The sequence below is a fragment of the Schistocerca piceifrons genome, chromosome X (genome assembly GCF_021461385.2).
Source record: "Schistocerca piceifrons isolate TAMUIC-IGC-003096 chromosome X, iqSchPice1.1, whole genome shotgun sequence".
In the NCBI taxonomy this organism is placed as follows: Eukaryota; Metazoa; Arthropoda; class Insecta; order Orthoptera; family Acrididae; genus Schistocerca; species Schistocerca piceifrons.
In genome coordinates this window covers 617,445,195-617,470,327 of record NC_060149.1, presented here as the reverse complement: position 1 = coordinate 617,470,327, position 25,133 = coordinate 617,445,195, and the positions used below count along the sequence as shown (strand labels likewise).

Below are 25,133 nucleotides of genomic sequence, written 5' to 3'. Positions count from 1 at the left end.
ACTGGCAGATCAGCTCATCCATTTACCCAGACCAGGCTTCCTGTACCTTTCAGCATTGTATCTCGCAATTCAAGTCTAAGAGGCTGTATACATAAGTTAACCGACTTACCCGACATCTCAGGTGTTCTTTGCACAGCTGGGCTCTTCCAACTGTAAAACCGAGATTGAACAGTGTCCCATCCAGATCTGACATGTCCTGCTGCAGATCAACTTGAGCATGATGTTTACTCAGAAAGTCCAGGCACAGAATGATGCCACAACTAATGCCCCTGGAAGGCCAAACTTTCATACATATTTGGAAGTCTCTCCCTTCCATTCAAAAGCCCAACAGTGTGGACCCAAAAGAATTCATGCTTTTACCACCCACACCACTTAACCTACAGCATGGAGGTTCAAATTCACTGCACTCAATACCCTCTAGCTTACCATGGATACCTGTAATTGAGTGTCCAACAACAACTTACATGACCTTCCCTTTGTATAGCCGAATTGCCAAATTTCTGCCACTGATTATGCACTGCGGTGTCCCATAGTTGAACTTACTGGGAATAGTGTTGTACAGTGGTCACACCAACCCCTGTACTGTTTAATACAGGGATGTGAATGTTACGCCGATTCCACCATCTGTGCGCTTGTGGAATTTTTGAACAGAGTGCCCCACTTGCTTGCACCTTTAACATTCCATACAGAAACACTGAATGTATCCCAGTGTGCCACACCCAAAACATGTAATCTCTGCATTAAACACTACGTACTTCTCCCTTAGTCTAGTTACAGATTCATGATCAATCAAAGCTACTGCAGTTGCCACTGTCTCATCCAGGGGTCTCAGAAACTCCATCCCTACTTTACATGACATTTCAGATGGCAAGCCCCACAAAAATGCATCAAGTGCCCATTGTTCTGCCATCTACAAATGGATTGATTGGCTCAAGTATCATTTGTTAATTCGTATGTATTGACACTGATTTGTCTGATGCGGCTCACAAAACCTTCTATTGCTTCTTACTGCTTCTGCACTGCATCATTAAGTTGTTCGCGATAGTACTGCGAGGTATTCTTCTTCCTGTAATGATCCACTAACCCTTCCCAAAAGTCTGCAAAGGAATGAGTGTCCCACAATTTCTCATTGCACATCATGTATATCCTGGCATCACCTACTAATTTTAAATGAGCCACACTTAACAATTGTTCAACACTCCAGATCCCTAATTTTGTGACCCTATGCAAATTATCCATGAATACAAAAATATCTTCCCCAGATTTACCAGAAAAAGGTACCACCAATGAGGCTGTACCAACATCAAGGATAGGTGAAAACATGCCCAAAGATGACCCTTCCCTTCTTTCACCCTTCGAATGCTTCACTTCTCTACACAAAACTTCATTGTCAGCTCTGATCATGGCTACCATGTTTAGTAGATGCTGAATTGTCTTCTGGGTTGTTGCTTTCTCAACAACAGCCATTTCACCCAGAACTAACAACACAAGGCTATAGTATACCCAAAATAGAAAGGAAAAGAGTAGCACAACAAATTAGGCCCAAGATAAAACACTTGTTGCTGGCACCTACTTGAAAACTTGCACTGAATCCCATTGCCGCTGCACCTATATCTCTTCAAGGCTCCAGCACATATTCTGACACCAATATTATAATGTGGTTCACTATAGAGTAGGAATGGATGAGTAGTTCTCTGCTGGAAATTGGCTGTGGAGCAGGTGAAGAAGGCAGCCAATCAGTTGATAGAACACTTTATTGATGAACATTAACAAATGTGATTCAGCACATCTGAAACAGATTGACTGCAGATGATGGGAGGTGATATTTGGAGCCCGGCACACTGGTATGGCCACACTGATACAGGCATTTCCCATGAATGGTAGAGGCAGCCCAACTCCTACAGCATGATTGCAGATAACAGCTGATGGCTGTGGGCTGGCGGTGCGGCAATGAGGCAGTGTTCCTGTTCTCAAGTTGGACACTCAGTCAGCAGTCATTGGTTCTCAGCCTGGTGGAGGCACTGTCATAGAAGTGATGACAACTGATACAGTCTGCGTATCATCAGACAGCCCAGCTGTGATGACTTGTTGATGGGCTAGTTCTGGTAATTTAAATCCTGTTTCCACGTGCTGGTAGTTGGGATAGGCCCCCTGTATTGAGACTGCATCGAAATGTCTGGAGTGGGGTTGATGGCCTGGCATGCTGTAATCGGTGGGTCAGTTGTTATGCAACAGGAATCTACATGACACCCTTCATGTGGAAGCACCATCTGCAGAAACCATGTCTTCTGATGCTGCTGATCTGTCAGGGCATTGGCTGGCAGACTGCGGCCTGGTTTCATGACTGGGCTGGGCTGCTCTCCCGGCTGCTCAAGTTTGAACTGTTACATACCATTATGTAAGCTGTCTGAAACCTTCTCATATCTGTAGGTCTCTTCTGCTTATACAAAATTTTTCAATGATTCTTAAACAATATAACAGCAATGAATAAACTGTACTCTGTGCAAAATTCTACTTGACAGCTCCTCTTTTATGCTTTTCCTCCAGTCCATGTTCTGCTACTATTTTTCTTTCTTGTCTTTTCATAATATAAAATTTCAGTCTTCCATCTCAACTAAATTTTTGTCTTCTTTAACTATCTGAATAATTTCTTTTGTTTCATCAGACAGTGTTTCAGTTATTTCTTCGCCTGCAGAGCAACTACACGTGTAAACTATTACTACTGTTCTGAGGGTCGGCTGTTCATAGTAGCTTACCTGCATTCCAATTTTGTTATGCATTATTAGACCTACTCCTGTGTTACCCCTGTTTGATTTTGTCTTGATAACCCTGTACTCACCTTAACAGTAGTTCTGTTCTGCCTGTCACCACAGGTCACTAATTCCCACTATATATAATGTCAACATATCCATTTCTCTTTTTAACTTCTGTAACCAATAATGGGAATTAATATGCCACATTCCAACCCGCAGAATGGCAGTTTCATGTTTCGTGGTGATGCTATCCACCTGAGTAGCTGCCGTCCAGAGTGGAGCACTAATTAACTCATTAAGTCATACAGCAAATCTGCATGTCCTTGGGATATGTAATGGCTGTATTTTCTGCTTGCTTTCAACTGTTTGCAGTACTGACATAGCAAGACCTTGTAGACAAATGTTGCCACACCTGATCAGTCAATCTCCAAATTGTTGCCTCTGCAACTATTAAAGAGGCTGCCACACCTCTTCAGGTACCATATGGCTATTTGTACCATTGAGGCACAGAAGCTAACCAGTCATGATAAGGTCCAGGTTGGGTGGAGGAGGAGGAGAGGGAAGGGGGGGGGGGTGAATAGAATGTAGTGCTAAAACTCAGTCCACAAAATCCTATGGAGACCTGCTTGGTCATTCTAGACCTATTAGCATCAGCTCTTAACAATCCCTCCCAGTGTAGTCCGAAATGGGGCAAACTAAATTTTCTGTTCCTTAGCAAAGAGTTTAGAGTTTAACCTGAACTAGGCTGAACACACAACGGAAACTTGGAAGAAGACATCAGTATTCTTCCACGCACTACAAAAATTTTAAAAGAAGATCTGAAAAAGAAACTTGTATAAACATGGGTACTTCCAGTTGTTGTTTGCAAAAATATTATTTTGCAAGGTTCTTCCCAGGGAATTGCAAGATGCATGGAGCTGGTGACAAATACTTGTGTACATTATTACTGTGATGTTTACATTTTGATCATATTTCACCATCTTATGCACAGTTATCTGGATATTTGCAGACTAGTGCAGAAATTTCCATATAGTCTGCTACTTTCCTGTGTCCCTCCTATCTCTCCTTAATGCTCTTGTGATGATCTCAATAGAGATGACAGAGGTCAAATGCAAACAATTCCTCTGTGATATCAAGACATATGCAGAATTGTTTTTGTATGTTATACTATTTGGTACTTGGTGCAGATCAAGTTTCATTGTGTGGTCAAAGTATTTTACTCTTCGCATAGTGCATTTAATACAAATAAAGTGTTAACTGCTTATAAACTATATACATAATTGAAGTGGTGTCAACAATTCATGCAGTGGTGATCCTGTACTGAATGGTTTGCAAACTGATTTTCTGTGTGTGTGCGCATGAAACACTAACACAGCAGTGAAGGAGGAGCACCAGAGTTTACCGTTAGCTAACAGCGTTGTGCCAGGTGAAGGAGGAGCACCAGAGTTTGCCGTTATCTAGCAGCATTGTGCCAGCACCAACTATATCAAACAACAGCTACTACTACACAGGCAATGGCGGCAGGAATAATAACATCAGAATTCCACCATTTTGGCTCACAAAGGCTCATCAAGCAATTATGCAATCTTTTCCACTATCAGTCATATGCTATTCTTAAAGAGGCAGTGCTCCAACATTTTGTGTTACCACCTGAGTCACGACTACACAGAATGATTGAAAGTGATGCTGTTCCAGTGGTTCCCCTTCACAAGCACTTTGTTTACCGTGTGTGCTAATGAGCAATGAGCTCCTGCCTGAGAGCAATCTCTGAAGATTTTTTGGCTCTGAAGATTTCTGCAAAATATTAGGGATATTCTGTCTGCCTTCACAGAGCTTCCTTTGATGATGTGGCATGCAAGGCAGTTGCTGTCTCGATTGCATGTACAGACAATAATTCATGTGTGGCAGATAAAGAGATTATGGCAGGAAGCCCCAAACCATGCAGTCACACACTTGCAGTGGCAGGGAGCCTGGACTCATGCACTGCATCACCCCAAACACAAGAACTGTGGGCAGAGCCATCTATGAGTCAACTGGTGAATGAAGTAGCAAGGATGAATGCCAGTCACAGAGACAGGAAAATAACAGCAGTTTTGAAGGCTGTAATAGTAAATAACAAATTTAAAATGGTGTTAGTATGACAGACATTTTAGTAAGGCAGCAAGACAGTGCATGAGCCCATGGCTCTACCCAAACTCAAACGACGAGTGCCAGTAGGTGCATGCACTCATCAAGGACACTCAAAACACGTCAAGAATGCAATGGTGTCAGCAGTTGCAGGCTCAACTAGACTGTTTGTAAAGAACAAGGAAATCTGGTGATCTATTCTTAATCGACACTGGATCCGAGATAAGAGGCCAAACGAGCGCTGCTCATGTAAAACAGTTCTACTTCTCACAGCTTCTGAAAATTTGGCAGTTGAGACATTTTAGAAGATGGGGTTGATGTTAGAGATGGCTGACAATTTCCACCCTACTTAGACATTTATTATTGCAGTTGTGAGTGGTCCATTTTTGGTGGCCAATTTACTCTATCAGTTTTTTGTGGTGCTGAATATGTTAAACTCTTGCTTAATCAAAATACCTCTCCTCTCTGATGTGTTGGGCTGCATGTTGCGCAATACCGTTGATCTGCATTGTGGGAAGAACTCCGGGTTGTTTGTGTCTTCTATGCCAGTTATAGAATACTCTGTCACAACAACCTAAGTGCTTGATACACATACAGGAAGACCTCACATTCTAAATCACAGGAACTGATGGAAGCTTCAAAGTTGAGAGAGACATGCAAGGTACTTAAGGCAAAGATGTGTAAAGTCAGTATATGAAATGGTGAAGAACAGTTTGCCATAATACAACAATGCAAACTGAAGAGTAAAGTGTCTGCTGCACAAAATGAGTTGAACAAAACGCTTGATCTGTTGCATGCTTATGCTACACTGCTGTTTCACAAGACGTGGACCATGAGGTTTCCCCACTACTAATGTCAAGGCCACAGCAAAGGTGGACGGTGATCTCAGTCAGTAACAGCTGCTAGAATTCATACTGCTAACAGACCCAGTACTGGTGAAGAGCAAAATAAACCATTCAACTGAGCACCATAACAGAACAACACCAGGGTAACCTTGGCTACCGGACCTGAGCAGTTACCTCCTGATAAGTTACATGCTGCACAGTTGGAGTTTGAGAAGATGATTTCCAATGGACCCATGATGACATCTCACAGTGCTTGAGCATCACCTCCACAGATGGTAAAGGAGGTGGATGGGTCATAGAGAATGTGCAGCATTCATAGGGGCTTAAATGCTGACACCTTTGCAGACAGAAACCGAGTTTCCAATGTTTTCAACTTTAACAACAATATGGTGGCTACTTGTTTTGTCAGTGTAATAGGCTGTGCAAAGGCTTTCTCACAAATCACCATGGCTAAAAACGATAAGCACTAATACTGTGGTTACTAACCCCTTTGGGCTCTTCAAACATAATACAGTGCCTTTCAGACTACGAAATGCTGCCCAGATGTGGCAGTGTTTCATGCATGAAGTGCTACATAGGTTTTCATTCGTGTTCTGTTCCATGGATGATGTCTTGAATATGTTCTGAAACCAAAGATGAACACTTCAGGCATTTATGTACGCTGTTCAAAAGGCTGGAGTTCTATGGATTCATGGTCGATCAGGATAAATGTGTCTTTGCCCAGAAGGAGGTACAATTTCTAGGTATGCAGTCCCTTGCACAGGCATTTGACCTCTTCCCAGGAAGGTCAATGATATTGTGTAGATGCCTGTATCTCCAGCATTTTAAAGCTTTAGAAGATTCCAGTTTCCTCAGAATGTTAAACTGTTATAGGCAACACTTGTCACACTTAGCTGAGGTAGAAGAACCAATACATAAGCTGCTAATGGACAAAAACCTTTTTGACAGCAAAAACATTCCTTGGACTCATGAAGCTCAAAATTCATTTTAAGACCTGAAAACAGCATTAACTAATTCTACTTTGTTGACACTCCCTGTTTCTAGCACTGCCATGATGTTTTACCCAAGTCAAACTGCTGTGGGTGCTGTATTGCGACAGTATGTCTCCACAACCTCACAACCTTTGGCTTTCTTTTTGAAGAACCAGTCTACCCAACAATGACAGTGGAGTGTGTTTGACAGGTAGCTTCTTGCAATATGTTTGGATGTAAAGCATTTCCAGCCATGGCCAGAGGGACAATTCTTTAAAATTTTTACTGATCATGAGCCGCAAAAATCTGTATTTCAGCATGTGACAGAACTTAATTCACCGTGCCATTGTAGACACGCCAAGTTTATTGCCCAGTTCTCAATGGACATCCAGGGCATCACAGGTCAGGATAGTATTGTGGGTGACTACTTGTTTCAAATCTGTACCACTGTGACTGCTGCTGACGGGTGGAAGTTGCAGCAGAATGAGAGAAAGATTCTCTCTTTCTACGATGTTGTGCGAATCCTGAATTGACAGGCTTATGTCTCAAGACCTGCCAATGCATGATACAAGTCACTGGGTATGGCACAACACTTAAAGCAATGAGATTTGCCCCTTCATTTCCATGAGATGGCGGTGCATTGTCTTCGATGCATTTACCAACTTATCATACCCTGCCAGCAAAGCTTTTTCAAAAATGGTGGCAGAAGAAGTGGTTTGGTCAGGAATGTGACAAGATTGTCGGTGCTAGGCATGGTTTTGCAGGAAATATAAATGTTGCAATGTTCCTGGGCATGTTTTGCTCCCATGGAGTCATTTCTCTCCGCTTTGTGAAGATTCTCACATTTACATGTTGTCATTGTGGGTCCTCAACTCCCCTCCCCCCTTCCCTCCCCCCCCCCCTCCCACCACTCTCTTCTGATGGATTTTGTTTTTTGGTGACTATGGTAACTAGATTAACTAAGTGACCTCAGGACATGTTAGTACCTGATACTTCTGCTGCAGTCTCCGTCACCTGGACGCTACTCAGTTTCTGGTTCTCGAGATTTGACATGCCACAGATCACTACTTCTGACAGGGGTAGGCAATTTGAGTGCCTATTCTTCCTAGGGCTTATGAGAATGTGTGGTTGCAAACATATTTAAACCATACGCCTGCATCCCCTCGGTAAGAGGATGGTACAGCATATGCACTGCACACTGAAGGCAGCCTTGGCCAGCCACACGGAAGCCTGCTCAGACGCTCTATCTTTCGTACCATTATGGTTATGCACCATCCTGAATGAGTACCTGGCTTGCTCAGATGCTCAACTGGTCCAAGTGTTCTGGCTGAATTTTGCTTACCTGAGCTACCGGGCTGGGGAGTCCAACACTTCCTTGCACAAATTGCGCGCGTGCTCACACACACACACACACACACACACACACACACACACAAAAACACACATGCAGCATCTCTTGCCAAAGATCCCAAGATCCCAGTTGGACATGATGACAGAACCTTCACCCCCCCCCCCCCCCCCGCCTTCCCTCAGAAAGATTGAAAGATTTATTCAGGTGTGATTTTGCATGCCTGACACATGACACTGTTAAACCACTGCTGTCTCCACAATATACAGGCACCTATTATGTCATAGACCACAGTGATAAAACATTGATAATTGAGAAGAATGGGGAATGGAATAATGTGTCTGTTGAGTATCTCAAGCCTACTTACACAGAAGACAGTCCATCTACAGCAGTGAACGATCCAATCAGACATGTACATAAGTCACAAAATCTACTGTGTGATGCGTCACGCGTGAGACTGCAAGTGCCTGTGCCAGATCCTTTGAAAAACCAGTCAGCGTATACTCAGACTGGCAGGCAGGTAATGTGTAGATACCCGCTGGTTAGAGGAGTTACGGGGTTTTCTAATTCCGTTCAGGTTAAGTAGTTGAACTGCATTGACCAAATTTGCGATGTGATGCAAAACCTTCAAAATCACAGCTCTCCAAAGTGGGGACACTAATGTGACATTAAGATATATGCAGAATTATCTTTCTATGCCATGTTCTTTGGTACTTGAGTATGGTTCATGTTTCGTCATGTAGTCAAGGTATTTTACTCTGTACAAAGTGTATTTAATATAAATGAAGTATTAATTGCTTACAAACCACACATATATTTGAAGGGACATCAACAGTTCCTACACTCTCATTTGAACAACACAGCAGAAATACTTGTTCCAATGAAAACAAAAGCCTTTCTGTCCCATTCCATCACAAAATCACCTTCTCTAAATCTTTTTCGATTGCAGGTACCCAACTTCGAGAAGCTCTTCCTTGCAGTACCAAATAGCTTATCTCTGATGAGTAAAGCAATGATAATGTCTGCCTTTGTCTTTGTACCCACCTTTTAACCTTTTACCCTATTGTAATCATAGACCCTCCTTTCTTACTAGGCATTTACCACTTTAACAATTCTCAGAGTTCCTAGGTGAAGCAGTCTACCTGATTTTCTTTCTCTTTGAGCTCGCTGCATCATGTCTCAGTATTTTACACTTAATTTTTATTTCATTTTCATTTATTATTATTATCTCATTGTTTATTATTATTGTGGTCTTGCTGGTTTAATGGTTAAAGTACTAGACTCCAGCTGTGGAAGTCCCAGGCTTTTGTGTTCTTCTTATCTTCCCCAAACTTCCTCGTCCTTTCACTTTGTACCTGTTTTCTTTCTTGCATCTACCCATTTTTAAGTTTAAAATTCCGTCCTGTTGGGTTCTTGGGGATGAAATTAGGTGTATTGATTTTCTGCCTATATGCAGTCTATGTAGTCACCAACAGGTCAATACCTATTTCTGTGGGGTCGCTTTGGGTGTCTAGCAGTCAATGCATTTTAAATTCTTGGGTTCTATTGATGATATGGAGGATTTTCTTGGTCAACCAAGAGTCATCCATTCATGTTATATGACTGTAGGATTTCGTTTGACTCTTCCATGCAAATGAGGCGAACCACTGAAGTTCTGAGCTTTTGCACATCACGATGCCACCTCGAATTTGGGGTTTAAATATTTTTGTCAGTTTTGTCTTTCAGTTTTCATGATGTCTTTGATGTTGGTTGTTAATGTTGATGTCGCCATATCATAGTCCTTCTGTAAGAACAACTGTATGGTAGTGACAAAGCTTGGTTTTGATGGACAGCGATTTCTTGTTGACCACGTTTCAGATAATTGTGTTGCCTTTACACAATTTTTTCTGTAAGTATTTTGTTAGCTACTCTTTTGTTTCTAGTGTTTTCAATAATTTCACCTTGATACTTGAAGTGTTTAACTTGTGAGATGTTGCCATACTTGTTTGCAAGTGATGCCAAGTTTGACATCTTGGAGTCTATGTATTGTGTTTGTTTATAGGAGATTTGGAGTATGGTCTTGATGGTAGTCTCATGAGGCTTCTTAATGGAGTGGCTGGTTTCCTTGGGACTCCATGTAATTGTTGCTAGGTCATCAGCATAATCTAGACACTTAATGTTGATTCCTTTATCTTTGGTTTCCGTACTTATTAGAGGTATTTCTTTCTCCCAAGTTTTGATAAAACTTATCGAGTACTAGTTTGAACAGGAGTTGGGACAGTCCATCACTCTGTCTTAATCCAATTCTAATTTGAAAAGGTTCACAGATTTCATTCATGAATTTTACTTTAGAGACTGTGCCTGTCAAGGTCTGTTCAATTAACACATTTGTTTTGCTATCTACAGTGTTCACTAAGTATATTAAACTGGGTGATGCAATTGATTGAACTGCAGACTTTATTGAAATCTATGTAAGTGACTGCTGTGCAGTTTGACTTTTGGTGTTAGCAGTATCATCTTGAGGTTCCAGGTCTGTTCTGCGCACGACTGGCCTCGTCAGAAGCCTGCCTGTGAAATGTTTGTCTGTTTCTCTAGCCTGGTGAGCATGGCACATGAGAAAACTTTGTAGGTAACTAGTAGAAGTGTAATACCCCAGTAATTGTTGGAATCCATTTTATCACCCATTTTGTTTAGTGAGTGGATCAAAGCATTTTTCCAGAGTGCTGGTATGATGAGATTTTTCCATATATTGGTAATGATGGCTTGTAGTCTGTCAGTCAAGAGTTCACCTCTGATATGGAGAATTTCTACGATTATACAACCTTCCCCTGGCACTCTGTTGTTTTTGAGGTGTATAATGATGTTTCATATTCCCTCATGTGTAGGTGGAACAGAGTTTTGGTTTGGTGCAGTTAAGTGAAATTGTTATCTTTCTGCAGGTGGTTCACATTTGTGTGGTTTCTCGAAGTACTTCTTCAGGATTTCACAGTTGATCTGTGCATTCATCTTAAGTGTTCCATTAGGGTGATGAAAACAAAGGCTAGGTGGCTTGTAGTTCTTTAGTTCTTCCATAAATGCCCAGTAAAAATTTTGTATGTTCTTCCTTTTGAAATAATTATCGATTTTCTGTGATTTTTAAGCAGTATACACATTTAATACTGTTGATTGTTTTAGATGTTTTTAAAATCTATGGATAAAAATCCTAGATCAAGATGTCTAAAATTCCCTTACTGACAAACCATCTTCAGATCTAAAATACATAAAATTGCTTAAAAGAAGTGAACAGTAGCATAATACATTTTATATTTAAGCACTCATTCTATGATACATACCAATAAAAATTATTACTTAATTCATTGTGTATCAGCCACCAGGCATTACACATCATCATAATCTGCTGTGCTGAATCACTCTTGTAGTCATGTACACAGTGAAAAATTTTATAGATCGTGGCAAAAATAAAGACATAGAAATATAATTGGTAAGTAGTTCAAAGCTGTAATCTTACCTAAAGTATGTCATCATGGTTATATGATTTACAATGTTAGCAATAGACATCTCTGGTGATCACATTGTCACTCTTGTGTTTAAGTGTAAGGTGATGGACAGTGATAACTATCATATAGTCCATGTGGCTATCACTCGTAATGCTAGCTACAGGAAAAAGGAAGTAGCTGTCTTATGACTGTCAGAGGACTGGCCACATATGTAGTGTGACTGCTACACGGAAATGCTGCCTTGCAGATACTGTTACTAACCAATGAAATTGTACAAAGGCATGGCCCTATAATTATATAAAGATTCTTAATGCAACAAACTTTCTACTGGATTCACATTATAGAAAATGTGAGGAACTGTATTCAGTTTCTACAATCTGTCATAAAAATATATCGAACTAGTAGGAAAATTCTTGACAAATTAAAACCGTGTGACATACAAGGATTCAAATGGGAGAATGTAGCTTTTGTCAACAGCATTCTTACCTGCTGTGCTACCCACACATGACTGAAGACTGCCCTCACAGCTTCATTTCAGCCTCTGCTGTCTTCTACTTTTGAAACTTCACAGAAACGTTTCTGTCTATATGACTGAAGTAGCACTCCTAGAAGAAAAGATATTGTGGAAAGATGAATTAGCCAGAATCTAAACATAGAATAAAATTGAGCTGTTTAAGTAGTTCTTTCTCTGTGTAAGTCCAGGAAGCAAATTTGTTGTCTATGAATCTAAGCGCCAGCCTCTGTGGTCAAGCGGTTCTAGGCCTCAGGCGTGGATGTGTGTGATGTCCTTAGGTTAGTTAGGTTTAAGTAGTTCTAAATCTAGAGGACTGATGACCTCAGATGTTAAGTCCCATAGTGCTTAGAGCCATTTTTTATGAATCTAAGCAAGCTGGAGATGGCACTGTTAACTCTTCAACACTGGCTCTGGTGCTCTGAACTTCAGTTATGGGAACTGGCTCTTCAACTTGTGATTAACTTGTGCTCAGATCTGTTTCTGTATCATCTCCTCATTCTGTGTTCTCTCTCTCTCTCTCTCTCTCTCTCTCTCTCTCTCTCTCTCTCTCTCTCTCTCTCTCCCCCCCCTCCCCCTCTCCCCCTCCCCCTCTCCCTCACCCCTTCTCTGCCTCCATCTCACCCCTGTTCTCTCTCTCTCTCTCTCTCTGTGTGTGTGTGTGTGTGTGTGTGTGTGTGTGTGTGTGTGTGTCGGAGGGGCTAGAGGGAATATGTCAGCAGCCTGCTATCTCTTGACTTCAACTTTCAATTTTTTTTTCACTTATTTAGCAATCACTTTTTCGATTTCTTTGTCATTATATGTGGTCTATTTGCATTGTGTGATTTCTTTTTGAATCCAGTCTGAACTTTTACAAACAGCTTTCTTCAGTACGCCACAGTTTGAATCCTGGTTGTTAGTCAATCATTCCTTATGAATCGCTTCTTGCTCCTTGTGTCTTACTTGCTTAGGGTCCTGAAGAACTTTTCTCTTGTTTCAGCTCTTACCACTTTGCTCTCAGTGATTTTTTAAAGATTTTATTATTATTATAATTATTAGTATTGCAGTTATTTCACTATTTGGCGGTCTCAACCACAACTTTTTAAAATATTTTGGTTTGAAATAACAGTTAGGAGTGTTAATTCTTAAACCTTCAGAAACTAAATTTCCCAATTTCCAAACAATGGAAACTCCAGGTTGGAATATCAACTATATTAGGAAAAGGATAAATTTCTGCTCACCATAAAAATGACACATTGAGTTGCAGACAGGCACTACAAAGAGCCTGTTACACATTTAGTTTTCAGCCAAAACACACATTCACACAAGCACGCAAGCACACCTCAAGGACACATGACTGCCATCGCTGGCAGCTCAGACCAGAATGCAACTGTCCTGTTTAGTGGCAATATGGTGTGAATTTACCATGAGCTGACTCCTGATTGCCGCTCAGTGTAACAGTTGCATTCCGGTCCGAGCTGCCAGAGATTGTGATCATGTGTGTTTGAGGTGTGCTTGCTTGTGTGTGTGCGCGCGCGCGTGTGTGTGTGTGTGTGTGTGTGTGTGTGTGTGTGTTTTCTTTTCTGAAGAAGGCTTTGACAAAAAGCTAAATGTGTAACAGTTGTTTTGTCGTGCCCGTCTGCAACTCGATTTGTCATATTTATGGTGAGTAGCAATCTATCCTTTTCTTAAAATTGTTAAAGTTCCTAATTTTTAACTAGAAATAAATAGAAATGATGGAAGGAATTAAAAACTTGAAGTATTGCAGAGAGCAGTAATAGTGGGAACTTCCCCTACTAAGAATAATCTGAGATGCAGAGTGTAAATGATGAAATATCATTATTTTTTGCATTCATACTAAAACTGTCTGTTAATACCACTTTCATATTTATTGCAGGTCCAGATAGACAACTTGCTGAGTCATATGGAAGCCAATGATTTTGGAGATATGGTAGGTCATGTTCTTTTCCATTCAAATTTGCTTAGAAATGTTTATGTAGTCTGTTTCCTGGGCTCTAACATAGCTGATTTCCAATTGTCCAGTAAAATGACTTCACTGGTAATCCCACAGTCTGTCTGCAACAGCTTCACCACACTGTCATTGCTGTTGCGGTTAGTTTCAACACTGTCTTGTTGTTCCTGCAAGTTCTGCTGAAAACATCCCTTCATTTAATCGATGGAAAGTCTGACAGAAGAATGGTAAGCTTCTTTAAACAATTGTTGATGTCTACCTACTTCATGTTTAGTGTAAAGTGAAATATTATGAACAAATTAATAATGACACAATGGGAAGCTTCCTCTTCCCAGTTCTGACTAATCTCTCCATTGAGTGTCTCCCAGTTCTGACCAATCCCTCCATGGACCCCCTGTGGGTCCGGGGGCTAGAATAGGCCTGAGGTATTCCTGCCTGTCGTAAGAGGCGACTAAAAGGAGTCTCTCACTTTTCGACCCTATGAGTTCAGGTCCCATTCTATGGTTTGACCTGCCACTTTCAAAATTCTACAGAAGTGCAGGCCATATGAGGAAGGACACCTTACGTTATCCATAGTGCCCTTAGATCTGATCTCCTGAATCTCTTGTCATGGCTTTACATCTCCACCTGCGATTCGACTATCTGGGCGGGGACACGTTCCGGGGTATGTCATCTTCTTCCGTTGTCTCCTGTCCTCTTTCGGCCCCATGACAATATTGGATTTCTCTGTGCCCAATATCCAGCATGGTAGCCAGTCCGTTGTGGTGGGCCCCTGACGACACAGGGATCACACTGCTGATGCCTGAGCTGTAAACTCCCCACGTATGCCAAGGAGTAGATGCCTGTCTTCGTGGGGCATCAGGACTCCTGGCAATGGCCATCGTGCCAGTTGGCCTTTGCTGTGGCTAGATGGCACCCATGGGGAGAGTCCCTGATCGAAGAGGGTGGCATCAGGGCTGGTGACCTGCAATGAAGTGGACTGTCATTTGCTGGTGACCGTACACCATGTGAGGAACGTAGGGCTACAGAATAGAGAGAGCCATACTCACCTTGGTTTTTAGTCTGTAGCAGAACTGATGAGGACTCCTTTTTACCTACAAGCCTCAGTTTTTTGTTGAACACCTTGAGGATAAGTTTGGAGAAGTGACAGCGCTGTCCAAGATGCGAAACAGCGCCGTCTTGATTCAGACAGCATCCCCAGCCCAACCCTGAGCATTACGTGCCTGTGACAAGCTGAGTGATATTCCTGTTTCCGCCACTCCCCATAAAAGCCTCACCATGGTCCAGGGGATCATTTTCCATTGCGATCTCCTCTTGCAGTCTGACAACGAGCTTCACACCAATTTAGAACGGCGTGGTGTTCATTTCATCTGGCACACCTACAGGCAACCCAAAGACAACAGGGTTGCTACTGGTGCCTTCATCTTGGCCTTTGAGGGTGATTCATTGCCTGAAAAGGTCAAGGTGATTAACCGTTGTGATGTTAAAGCATACATCCCTCCCTCCATGTAGTGCTTTAAGTGCTGGAAATTCGGGCACATGTCTTCCCGCTGCACTTCCAGTGCCACATGTTGAGACTGCGGACGTCCACTGCACCCAGATACTCCATGTGTGCCTCCTCCCACTTGCATCAATTGTGGAGAGCACCAATCCCCATGCTCGCCAGACTGCCCAGTACTCCAAAAGGACTAGAAAATCATGGAGTGCAAGACCCTGGACTTGTTGACTTACACAGAGGCTAAACATAAATTTGAAAGATTACACCCCATTCGGTTGACTTCGACATATGCTGCAGCTACATCACCACTGCCGTCCCAAGTGTCAGTGGTTCCTTACTCTGTGCCATGAACAGTGGGCCCTCCTGGCCACCAGAACACATCCACCCCCTTGGAGGTAGGGGGCAAATCTTCCTCCGTTGCTCCCAAACAACCTACTTTGGGAGCAAGGCCCTCCCCAAACACAGGGGCATTGGTCCCCTCCCCCCTGCCAGAGAAGCAACAGCCTCCTCCGGCCCCTCTCATGCAGAAGGGGTCCCTTGGGGCCCTCTCTTCCAAGGTCTCCACTAATGCCACAGCAGACACTCGCCAGTGGCTCAAGGAGCTGAAAGCTGCTGGACGAAGAGCTTCACGGTCTTCCTCCATGCTTGAAGCTACTTTGGAGAAATCTTCCCAGCAAGCCCCTAAAGAGAAGTGAGAGAGCAAGCAAACTAAGAACAAGTCTGCTAAGAAACAGGAACCTCTGGTGGCCCCAACACCACCACTCCCTATCAATTCTGCATCTGAGGATGTGGTGGAGATCTTAGAGTCCCTTGCAGACCTGGATCTCACTGATGGCTCATCCACCATAGAAATGGCTACAAATACTCAATGAGTGGCAGCAGGTGACCCTGAGGCATAACCTGCCTCCTTGCATGCTTCATGCCTTCCCAGCCTCACGAGAACATCATCCTCCAGTGGAATTGTGGAGGTTATTCCACCACCTGGCTGAGCTACGGCAACTCTTAAGCTTTACACCTGCTTTCTGGGTTCCCCTTCAGGAAACCTGATTCGCGGAAATGTGCACCCCTGCCCTTCGTGGCTATAGGGTATATTACAAGAACCGCAGTGACTATAATAGAGTGTCAGGTGGTGTTTGTGTCTATGTCCTGAACTCAGTATGCAGTGAACCTGTGCCCCTTAAAAGCCCTCTTGAAGCTGTGGCTGGCAGGATAAGAACGACGCAGGAAATAACTGTCTGCAATGTATATCTTCCTCCAGATGGTGCAGTACCCCTGAATGCATTGGCTGCACTGATTGATCAACTCCCTAAACCTTTCCTACTTTTGGGAGATTTTAATTCTCATAACCCCTTGTGGGGTGGCACCGTGCTTACTGGCTGAGGCAAAGTTGTCGAAACCTTGCTTTCTCAGTTCAACCTGTGCCTCTTAACACAGGTACCCCCACACATTTCAGTGTGACACATGACACATATTTGGTCATTGATATCTCATTTTGTAGCCCTGGCCTTCTCCCACCTATCCACTGGAGAGCGCATGACGACCTGTGTGGTAGTGACCACTTCCACATCTTCCTGTCATTGCCCCGGCGTCAGGCCCATGGACACCTGCCCAGATGAGCCTTAAACATGGCGGACTGGGATGATTTCACCTCTGCTGTCACCACTGAATCTCCCCCACATGGTGACATCGATGTGTTGGTTGAGCAGGTAACTACAACAATCGTTTCTGCGGTGGAAAATGGGAACCCTCATTTTTTTATGGTGCCCCCGACGAAAGACAGCCCCTTAGTGGTTGCTGGAAGTCACTGAGGCAATTAAGGAGTGTTAGTGAGCTCTACACCAGCATAACCGATACTATTCCCTGGAGCACCTCATAGCCTTTTAAACAACTCCGTGCCTGCATTCGCCATCTTATCAAAAAACAGAAACAGGACTGTTGGGAGAGATACGTCTTGACCATTGGGTGCCATACATCACCTTCCCAAGTCTGGGCAAAGATCAAACGAGGTTTTGGGTACCAGATCCCAACAGGTGTTCCTGGTGTTAATATAAATGGCATGTTATCTACCAACACAAACGCGATTGCTGAGCCCTTTGCTGAGCACTATGCTTGTGCCTCTGCATCTGCGAATTACCCCCCAGCCTTTCACACTCTCAAATGGAGGATGGAAGGGAAAGTCCTCTCATTCACTATATGCCACAGTGAACCCTACAATGCCCCATTTACAAAGTGGGAGCTCCTCAGTGCCCTTGCACATTGCCCTGACACAGCTCCCGGGCCAGATCGGATCAACAGTCAGATGGTTAAACATCCCTCGTCTGACTACAAGTGACATCTCCTCGTGCTCTTCAACCGGATCTGATACGATGGCGTCTTTCCATTGTACCAGTGCTCAAACTCGGCAAAAACTCACTTGATGTGGATAGATATCAGCCTCAGCAGTGTTCTTTGTAAGCTGCTGGAACGTATTGTGTGTTGGCAGTTGGGTTGAGTCCTGGAGTCATGTGGCCTACTGGCTCCCTGTCAGGGCGGCTTCCACCAGGGTCGCTCTACCACTGATAATCTCGTGTCCCTTGAGTCTGCCATCTGAACAGCCTTTTCCAGACACCAACACCTTGTTGCCGTCTTTTTTGATTTATGAAAAGCGTGTGACACCATTTGGCGACATCATATCCTTCCCACATTATACGAGTGAGGTCTCCGAGGCCCGCTCCCAATTTTTATCCAGAATTTCCTGTCGCTTCGTACTTTCCATGTCCAAGTTGGTGCCTCCCATAGTTCCCCCCATATCCAGGAGAATGGGGTTCCACAGGGCTCTGTATTGAGTGTATCTCTATTTTTAGTGGCCATTAACGGTCTAGCAGCAGCTGTAGAGCTGTCCGTCTCACCCTCTCTGTATGCAGACGACTTCTACATTTCGTACTGCTCCACCAGTACTGGTGTTGCTGAGCGGCACCTACAGGGAGCCATCCACAAGGTGCAGTCATGGACTCTAGCCCATGGCCTCCAGTTTTCAGCTGCAAAGTCGTGTTATGCACTTCTGTCGGCATCGTACCATTCATCTGGAACCAAAACTTTACCTTACTGATGTAGTGGAGGCATATGGATTTTTAGGACTGGTTTCCGACACCTGATTGACTTGGCTTCCTCAACTTTGTCAGCTTAAGCGGAAGTGCTGGCAGCACCTCGGTGCCCTTCGCTGCCTGAGCAACACTAACTGGGGTGCAGATTGCTCTACGCTGCTGCAGCTCTACAAAGCTCTTGTTCAATTCTGCCTTGACTATGGCAGTCTTTTTTATGGTTCGGCGGTGCCATCAGTGTTATGTTTCCTTGACCCAGTGCACAACTGCGGCGTTTGACTAGCGACAGGAGCTTTTAGGACGAGTCCGGTGACCAGTGTCCTGGTGGAGGCTGGAGTCCCTCCATTGGAGGTCAGGCATGCGCAACTGCTCACCAGTTATATTGTATACGTTCGTAGTTCTCCTGTTCATCCAAATTACCGTTTCCTTTTCCCACCCACAGCGGTTCATCTCCCGCCTTGGCGGCCCAGGTCAGGGCTTCAAATTGCAGTTCATGTCCAATCCCTTCTATCTGAACTGGAGTCCTTGCCTTTACCACCCATACTCAAGGTCCATTCACGTACACCTCCATGGTGTACACCTAGGCTGCAGCTTCGCCTGGACCTTTCACATGGCCCACCCCATGGCTCTCCCTTGTCACTTCCTCTTGATTCTTGACATGTATCGAAGCGATGAAGTGGTTTACACCGACGGATTGATGGCTGATGGTCATGTCGGCTTTGTGTATGTCTATGGAGGACATATTGAACAGCATTCCTTGCACGATGGCTGCAGTGCTTTCACTGCAGAGCTGGTGGCTATATCTCATGTTTTTGAGCATCTCTGTTCATGCACTGGGGAGTCGTTTGTTCTGTGTACTGACTCCTTGAGCAGTCTACAAGCTATCGACCAGTGCTACCCTTGTCACCCTTTGGTAGCAACCACCCAGGAGCCCATCTATGCCCTGGAGCGGTTCGGTCATTCAGTGGTGTTTGTGTGGACCCCTCGACACGTCAGAGTCCCAGGCAATGAACTTGCTGACAGGCTGGCCAAACAGGCTGCATGGAAACTATTTGTGGAGATCGGAATTCCAATAACTGACCTGCGTTTGTTTTTATGCCGCCAGGTTTTTTGGCTTTGGGAGACAGAATGGTAGAGTCTCAGTATGCACAACAAACTGAGTGCCATTAATGTGTGGCTGTCCTCCATGCGGTCCTCTCACAGGGACTCTGTAGTTTTCTGCCGGCTCCACAATGGCCACGCTTGGGTGACCCAAGGCTACCTCCTGTGCCATGAATACCCGCCTCAGTGTTGATGCGGTGCCTCATTGACAGCGGCCCATATTCTGGTGCACTGTCGCTCTTTGACTGCCCTGCGTCAAAATTTTTGGTTACCAGACTCGTTGCCGCTAATTTTATTTGACAATGCCTCATCGGCTGATTTAGTTTTACGTTTTATTCATGAGGTTGGATTTCATCATTTGATCTAAGTTTTAGCGCATGTCCTTTGCCCCTGTGTTCTCCATCCTTGTACTTTTAGGGTGGAGGTTTAAATGTGTCGCAGAGTGGCTGGCTTCTCCTTTTTATTCTCATGGTCAGCCAGCCATGGTAATCTGTTTTGTCGTTTTAATCTCTTCTACCTGTTTCTTGCGTTTCTGTGGTTTTTTTCTCCCCTTTTGTCCATTTAAGTGTTTGTTGCCCTTCTGCCGTTCTTGTGGTTTTTCCTTTCTCTCCGTTTTGTGTTGTCAGTCTTGCTTGTTTTATTCTCACCCTTGTGGCATTGTTTTATTCGTAAAAAGGGACCGATGACCTAGCAATTTGGTCCCTTCCCCCCCCCCCTCCCCCCCCCTCTTTTAAACCAACCAACCAGCCCTCCATGGAGTGTCTAAAGAGAAGCCACTGTGCTCTGCAATAATACAGCCAGTTTGTGTTTCGAATACGTTAACAGTTTGTTTGAAGTGCACCCACATGGGGGAGGCAGATTGTAGGCCTTTCTTTATTTCCTTAATCCATCATCCTCTTGTTTAAGCAGTTCAATGTGCCTGGAGCTGTCTTTCCTTTCCCTTTCTTTATTCATTGTATAATTTGGTCCTAGACCATTATCAAGTATCTTTACCAAAAATTTCATCAATGGCACACTGCTATAGCAGAAATAAACATGAATTATGGAACACAGTGCTTAATAGAGAAACACATAAGATGCAATGAAGTACAGGTTGTGTGTAGTACTGAACACATATATTGGACAACTGTAACAAAGGTTACAGAATAGGCTGAGCACTTGTTTTCAATCACTTAAATAATACTCTTTCTTTGGCAGCTCACCAGAGCATGCCAGGGCCTATAAGGTGTCTATAAGTAGGCCTGTGAGCTGTATGGACACGTGATCTCTGAAATCGCGTGCATCATGAGTGAAGGTACATCACTCCTCCCTTCCAGTGTTGGGAAAACCACATACATGCATGAAAACACTAGGCACAGAAAATACATGGTACAGAAAAAAAGCACTGATACTGCGGAGAGAGGGGGGAAGAAAAAAAAAAAAAAAGAAAAAGAAAAAAAAAAGCACTGGCCTCACAAGTCACTGGCACTGAGATCACGATTCACAGAAAACACCTGCAGTGATGATGTTGATGTACATTTCATCGCCTGTCAATGGCAGCTGCTGCAGCATGTGGCCAGGCACCGGCAAGTGGCAAGAAGGGCCAGAAATTATGACGGGCGGTTTGACATGCCGTCCACCCACTCATAAGAGGCTGTAGGGCAGGATTGGGGATGGTATCTCCATAGTGATGTCCTTGTTGGGGTCAGCACTCCGTGCCGGAGGCATCAGTGCTGTTGTCATAGACGATGGCCGCACAGACCCAGCAAAAGAAGCGGCGGCAGCTCCGGTGTCAGATACAGTGGGGGCTGCACTGACGATGGCACTCGAGGAGCAGGAGTGGAGGCAGGAACCCCAGACAGAAACCCCCAGTGCAGCACAAACCAGATCATCTGTGACACAGCAACAGCCATAGGTGGTGGTGAACCCTCTGGAACGGACCCCACCGTACCCAGGCACAGATGGTTAAAGCTACGGGACAGGACGTCCACCCCTCAGGAGTGCGGACAACACACAGGCACCAGCCCCAATGATGATCGATGACACCGAGATCCCAGTTTGGCCCGCGGCTGAAACCACAAGCCCAGACAGCCACACCTGTCCGGAACCATTGTGGAGCCGGCGACACCAGCAGATCCGACATCGGAAGCAGCATGCAGCATGCAGAGGAGGGTTTGTGGTTGACATTCTTGTAGCAGCTCCACTGGGCTCTAGTCCCATACCAGAGTGAATGGTACAAACTCAGAAAAGCTTCAGAGGACCTGATGGATACATACACCACCTGAGTTTTAAATGTCCGAACTATGGTGTTTAGTCCCATCATTAGATTGAGGATGAAACAGGTGAGCTGTGAGATGGTGAACACAATTAGCCTTACAGAAAGATGCAAATTCTTGAGAAACAAACTGGGAGCTGTTATCAGTAACCACGGTATACAGAAATCCCTCAATTGCAAAAATCTTAGACAGGGCTGAAATAGTGGCTGCTGCGGACATGGAAGGACAAGATGCCACATAAGGAAGCTTGGAATAAGCATCTGCTACAACAAGCCAATACTGATTTCAGAGGCACCCAGCAAAACTGACATGTAGGTGCTCCTACAAGCACTGCGGTGCCAGCCAGGGAGAAAAGACGCCCGCGGGGCCACCTGTTGCTTATCACAATGAGTGCAAGTGGTGATAAGCTGCGTAATGTCCCCATCTACGCCTGGCCAATACACATGCCAGTGGGCCAAAGCTTTGGTGGGAGAGGCTCCCTCAACGACCTACATGCTGAAGCTGCAGTATGTTATATCATAAGGGAGGGGGTATCACAACCTGGGGAGCAGTGACCTCCACAGCTAACAAAAGACCCAATCAAACACAGAAAGGTGGTGCTGGAGGGGGAAGTAATTATGCAAGGGATCTGAGGTATGACCTGGAGGCCTTTCCAACCAATCGTGCTGCAGAAAAGAAAGGACCCAAGTGAGTACAGGATCTGCAGCAATGGCTGATGCTGTCATGGCAGTAGTAATGGGATAACCATTGATCGGATTCTGTTCTTCAGTATCTGAATAGAAACAAAGCAGCTCATCCTGATTGAACACCACGTCCGTCCCGATTGGAAGATGGGATAAGCCATCAGGATTGGTGTGTTGCACTGTCAGCCACTAATGGATCTGGTAATGATATCATGAGAGCAAGAGAGTCCATCACTGCATGCGATGCAATGCCTCATCTGGCACAGAAGCCAGGGGGCTAAAAAGAACAACCAACAGATTGTGACCCGTGGTTAAATGGAACTCGCACCATGCAGGAAGACGTGAAATTTTGTGAGGACGAACACAAAGCCTCATTTTCAATCTGAGAATACCGCAGGTAAGTGGGAGTTAAAGTCTTATAAGCATAAGCAGTGGGTTGTTCAGACCCGTCCACAGATTTGTGCACCAACGCCATGCCAAGTCCATACCAAGAGGCCTTTGTAGCCCACATGAGGTGCTGACCTGGCTGAAAAGTGACCAGGCATGGGCAGATTGAAGCTTAGATTTAAGCAAAGTGAACGCTCAGTCACAAGCTGGGGACCAGAGAAAAGGCACATTTTTACGCAAAAGCACATGTAGGGGCTGAGCAACAGTAGATGTGTCTAGTTAAAACTTATGGTAGTACTCAACCTTACCTAGAAATGCACCAGGGGGCTGACCCAGGTGGCCTCTGTTACTGGGCCTGTGAACTGTATCGACACGTGATCTCTGAAATCACGCACATCATGAGTGATGGTACATCACCTCGCATGGGTAGCACTAAGTATCTACAGTTGGTCAACTTGTCTCGCATAGCAGTAATTATATTTACAGGCCACTGTGTAGCATTATAATTAAAATGCAGAGACAGCATGATGTAATTGAATATCATCACTTTCACGTAACTTAAGCGATTTAAGCAGCGGATGCCAGGAAAGCTGCCAGGAGGTATGAAATGTAATTAGCATTTGAAGTGGCATCTCATGGTAATGATGAGAGCTGTGAGCTACTACGCTGCTCAGTCACCCGACTCCAGCACCATTTTGGCATGAGCTACGTTTTCTGTGTGACCTTTTCCAGAATTTCCCTTCAATCCCTTTAAACATTAACTTTACACCAAACTCGGTTGTTATTAGCTTAATATCTGATATGACCTGATGTATCAGTAGTTGAGGTGGCCAATAAAGACAGCCAGATGTAGAAAGATAACAGATTAGCAAGTTTATTTGCAATATTATGTACACTTAATAATTGAGATATATATAACTTTGAAATGCTGTAGGTCCTTCAGTGATGCTGAGCTGAATCCCATGAGAATATTGTTCTTGATAGAAACAAGCAGCCTTGAAAGCTGATACAATCCAGTAAGTCACTGACACATGGAAATACCAGTGTCATGCTGTGTCAGTGCAATGTCTTCACTGCAGTCTTCCATACCATGATTGATAAGTCTGTAGGGGATGAAGCTCTGAGCGCAGCTTCCTCAAAAGACACATGCTGACCAATAACAGTCACAGGTAGTGATGCCCCATGAATTTAGAGTCGTCTGGTGGCTATTTATAGACAGCAGGTGACGAAAGCACAAGCTTGCTTAGTAATATGCTGGTGAGTGATTTAAATGTACCATTCCCACGTAGCCATGAGCAGTGTGCTGGGTTTGGTCGACAAATATGCAGTCGATACTGAAATCCCCCATCCCCCATAATTGTGCACTGTCATGATGTAGTGCGTGTGCAGGTGGTGAGGAGGTGGAGGTATGTGCCATGGCTCTGCTAATGGTGTCAGCTGTGGCAGATGACACCGGCTGCTCACATCTTGCCATTAGTCTTGTGAACCACATTGGCATCAATCCAGCAGTACAGTTACGTGCAGCATTGGCTCTGCTTAGGACACCAAAGGCTATATGGCTGATGCAGGCTGGAAGTCCGTGAGTGCCATTGCTGCGAATTGCCACGGGTGCAGTGGCAATGGTTTTGGAATTGGCAGTAGCTGCATGGATGGTCAGGGGTTGACTTCCATGGCAGAGTTGTCAGAAAATCGGTGTGACTCAGTGTCAAGCACCAGCAAAAGCTGCTTGGGGACAGCAGGCTGGGTTTCAAGCAGTGTGTCTGTAAAACAAAAATCTATGGCAGGATCACTATAATCACAGAAACAAATTTGGTTTTGGTGCTTTCGATTGGTTCCCCTGTCTACCATGAATGATGTAATAGATACAGCCAGACATCTGAATGACAGTGCCGGATTCCCAGTTGTGCGGCTCGTTATACACACAGAGGAAAAATTTGTCCTTTGTGCGGAACTTCATTGGCAAGGGTGAATGATGTAGCAAACTGTGGTAATAATGACCATGTATGAGTTCTGCTGGTGAAGCTTCATGAACAGGCTTAGTGAAATAGGTGGTCAGAAACAACAAAAAAGTATTTTTCCTCTAGTGTGAAATATGAAGTCTATACATCTGAACCTTGAAAGTGCGAACAAAATGTTCGACTTCACCA

The 25,133-nt window shown here is 44.3% G+C and overlaps 1 protein-coding gene across 2 annotated transcripts in view; it reads left to right on the top strand.

The window, feature by feature from the left end:
• LOC124722959 (protein inturned) overlaps window positions 1-25,133 on the top strand; it is a 254,525-nt gene that overhangs the window by 122,878 nt on the left and 106,514 nt on the right. For both annotated transcript variants that reach the window (XM_047248129.1, XM_047248128.1), the window contains exon 11: window positions 13,908-13,961. In XM_047248129.1, the coding sequence (XP_047104085.1) occupies window positions 13,908-13,961 (54 nt within the window). The remainder of the gene's footprint in view (window positions 1-13,907; window positions 13,962-25,133) is intronic.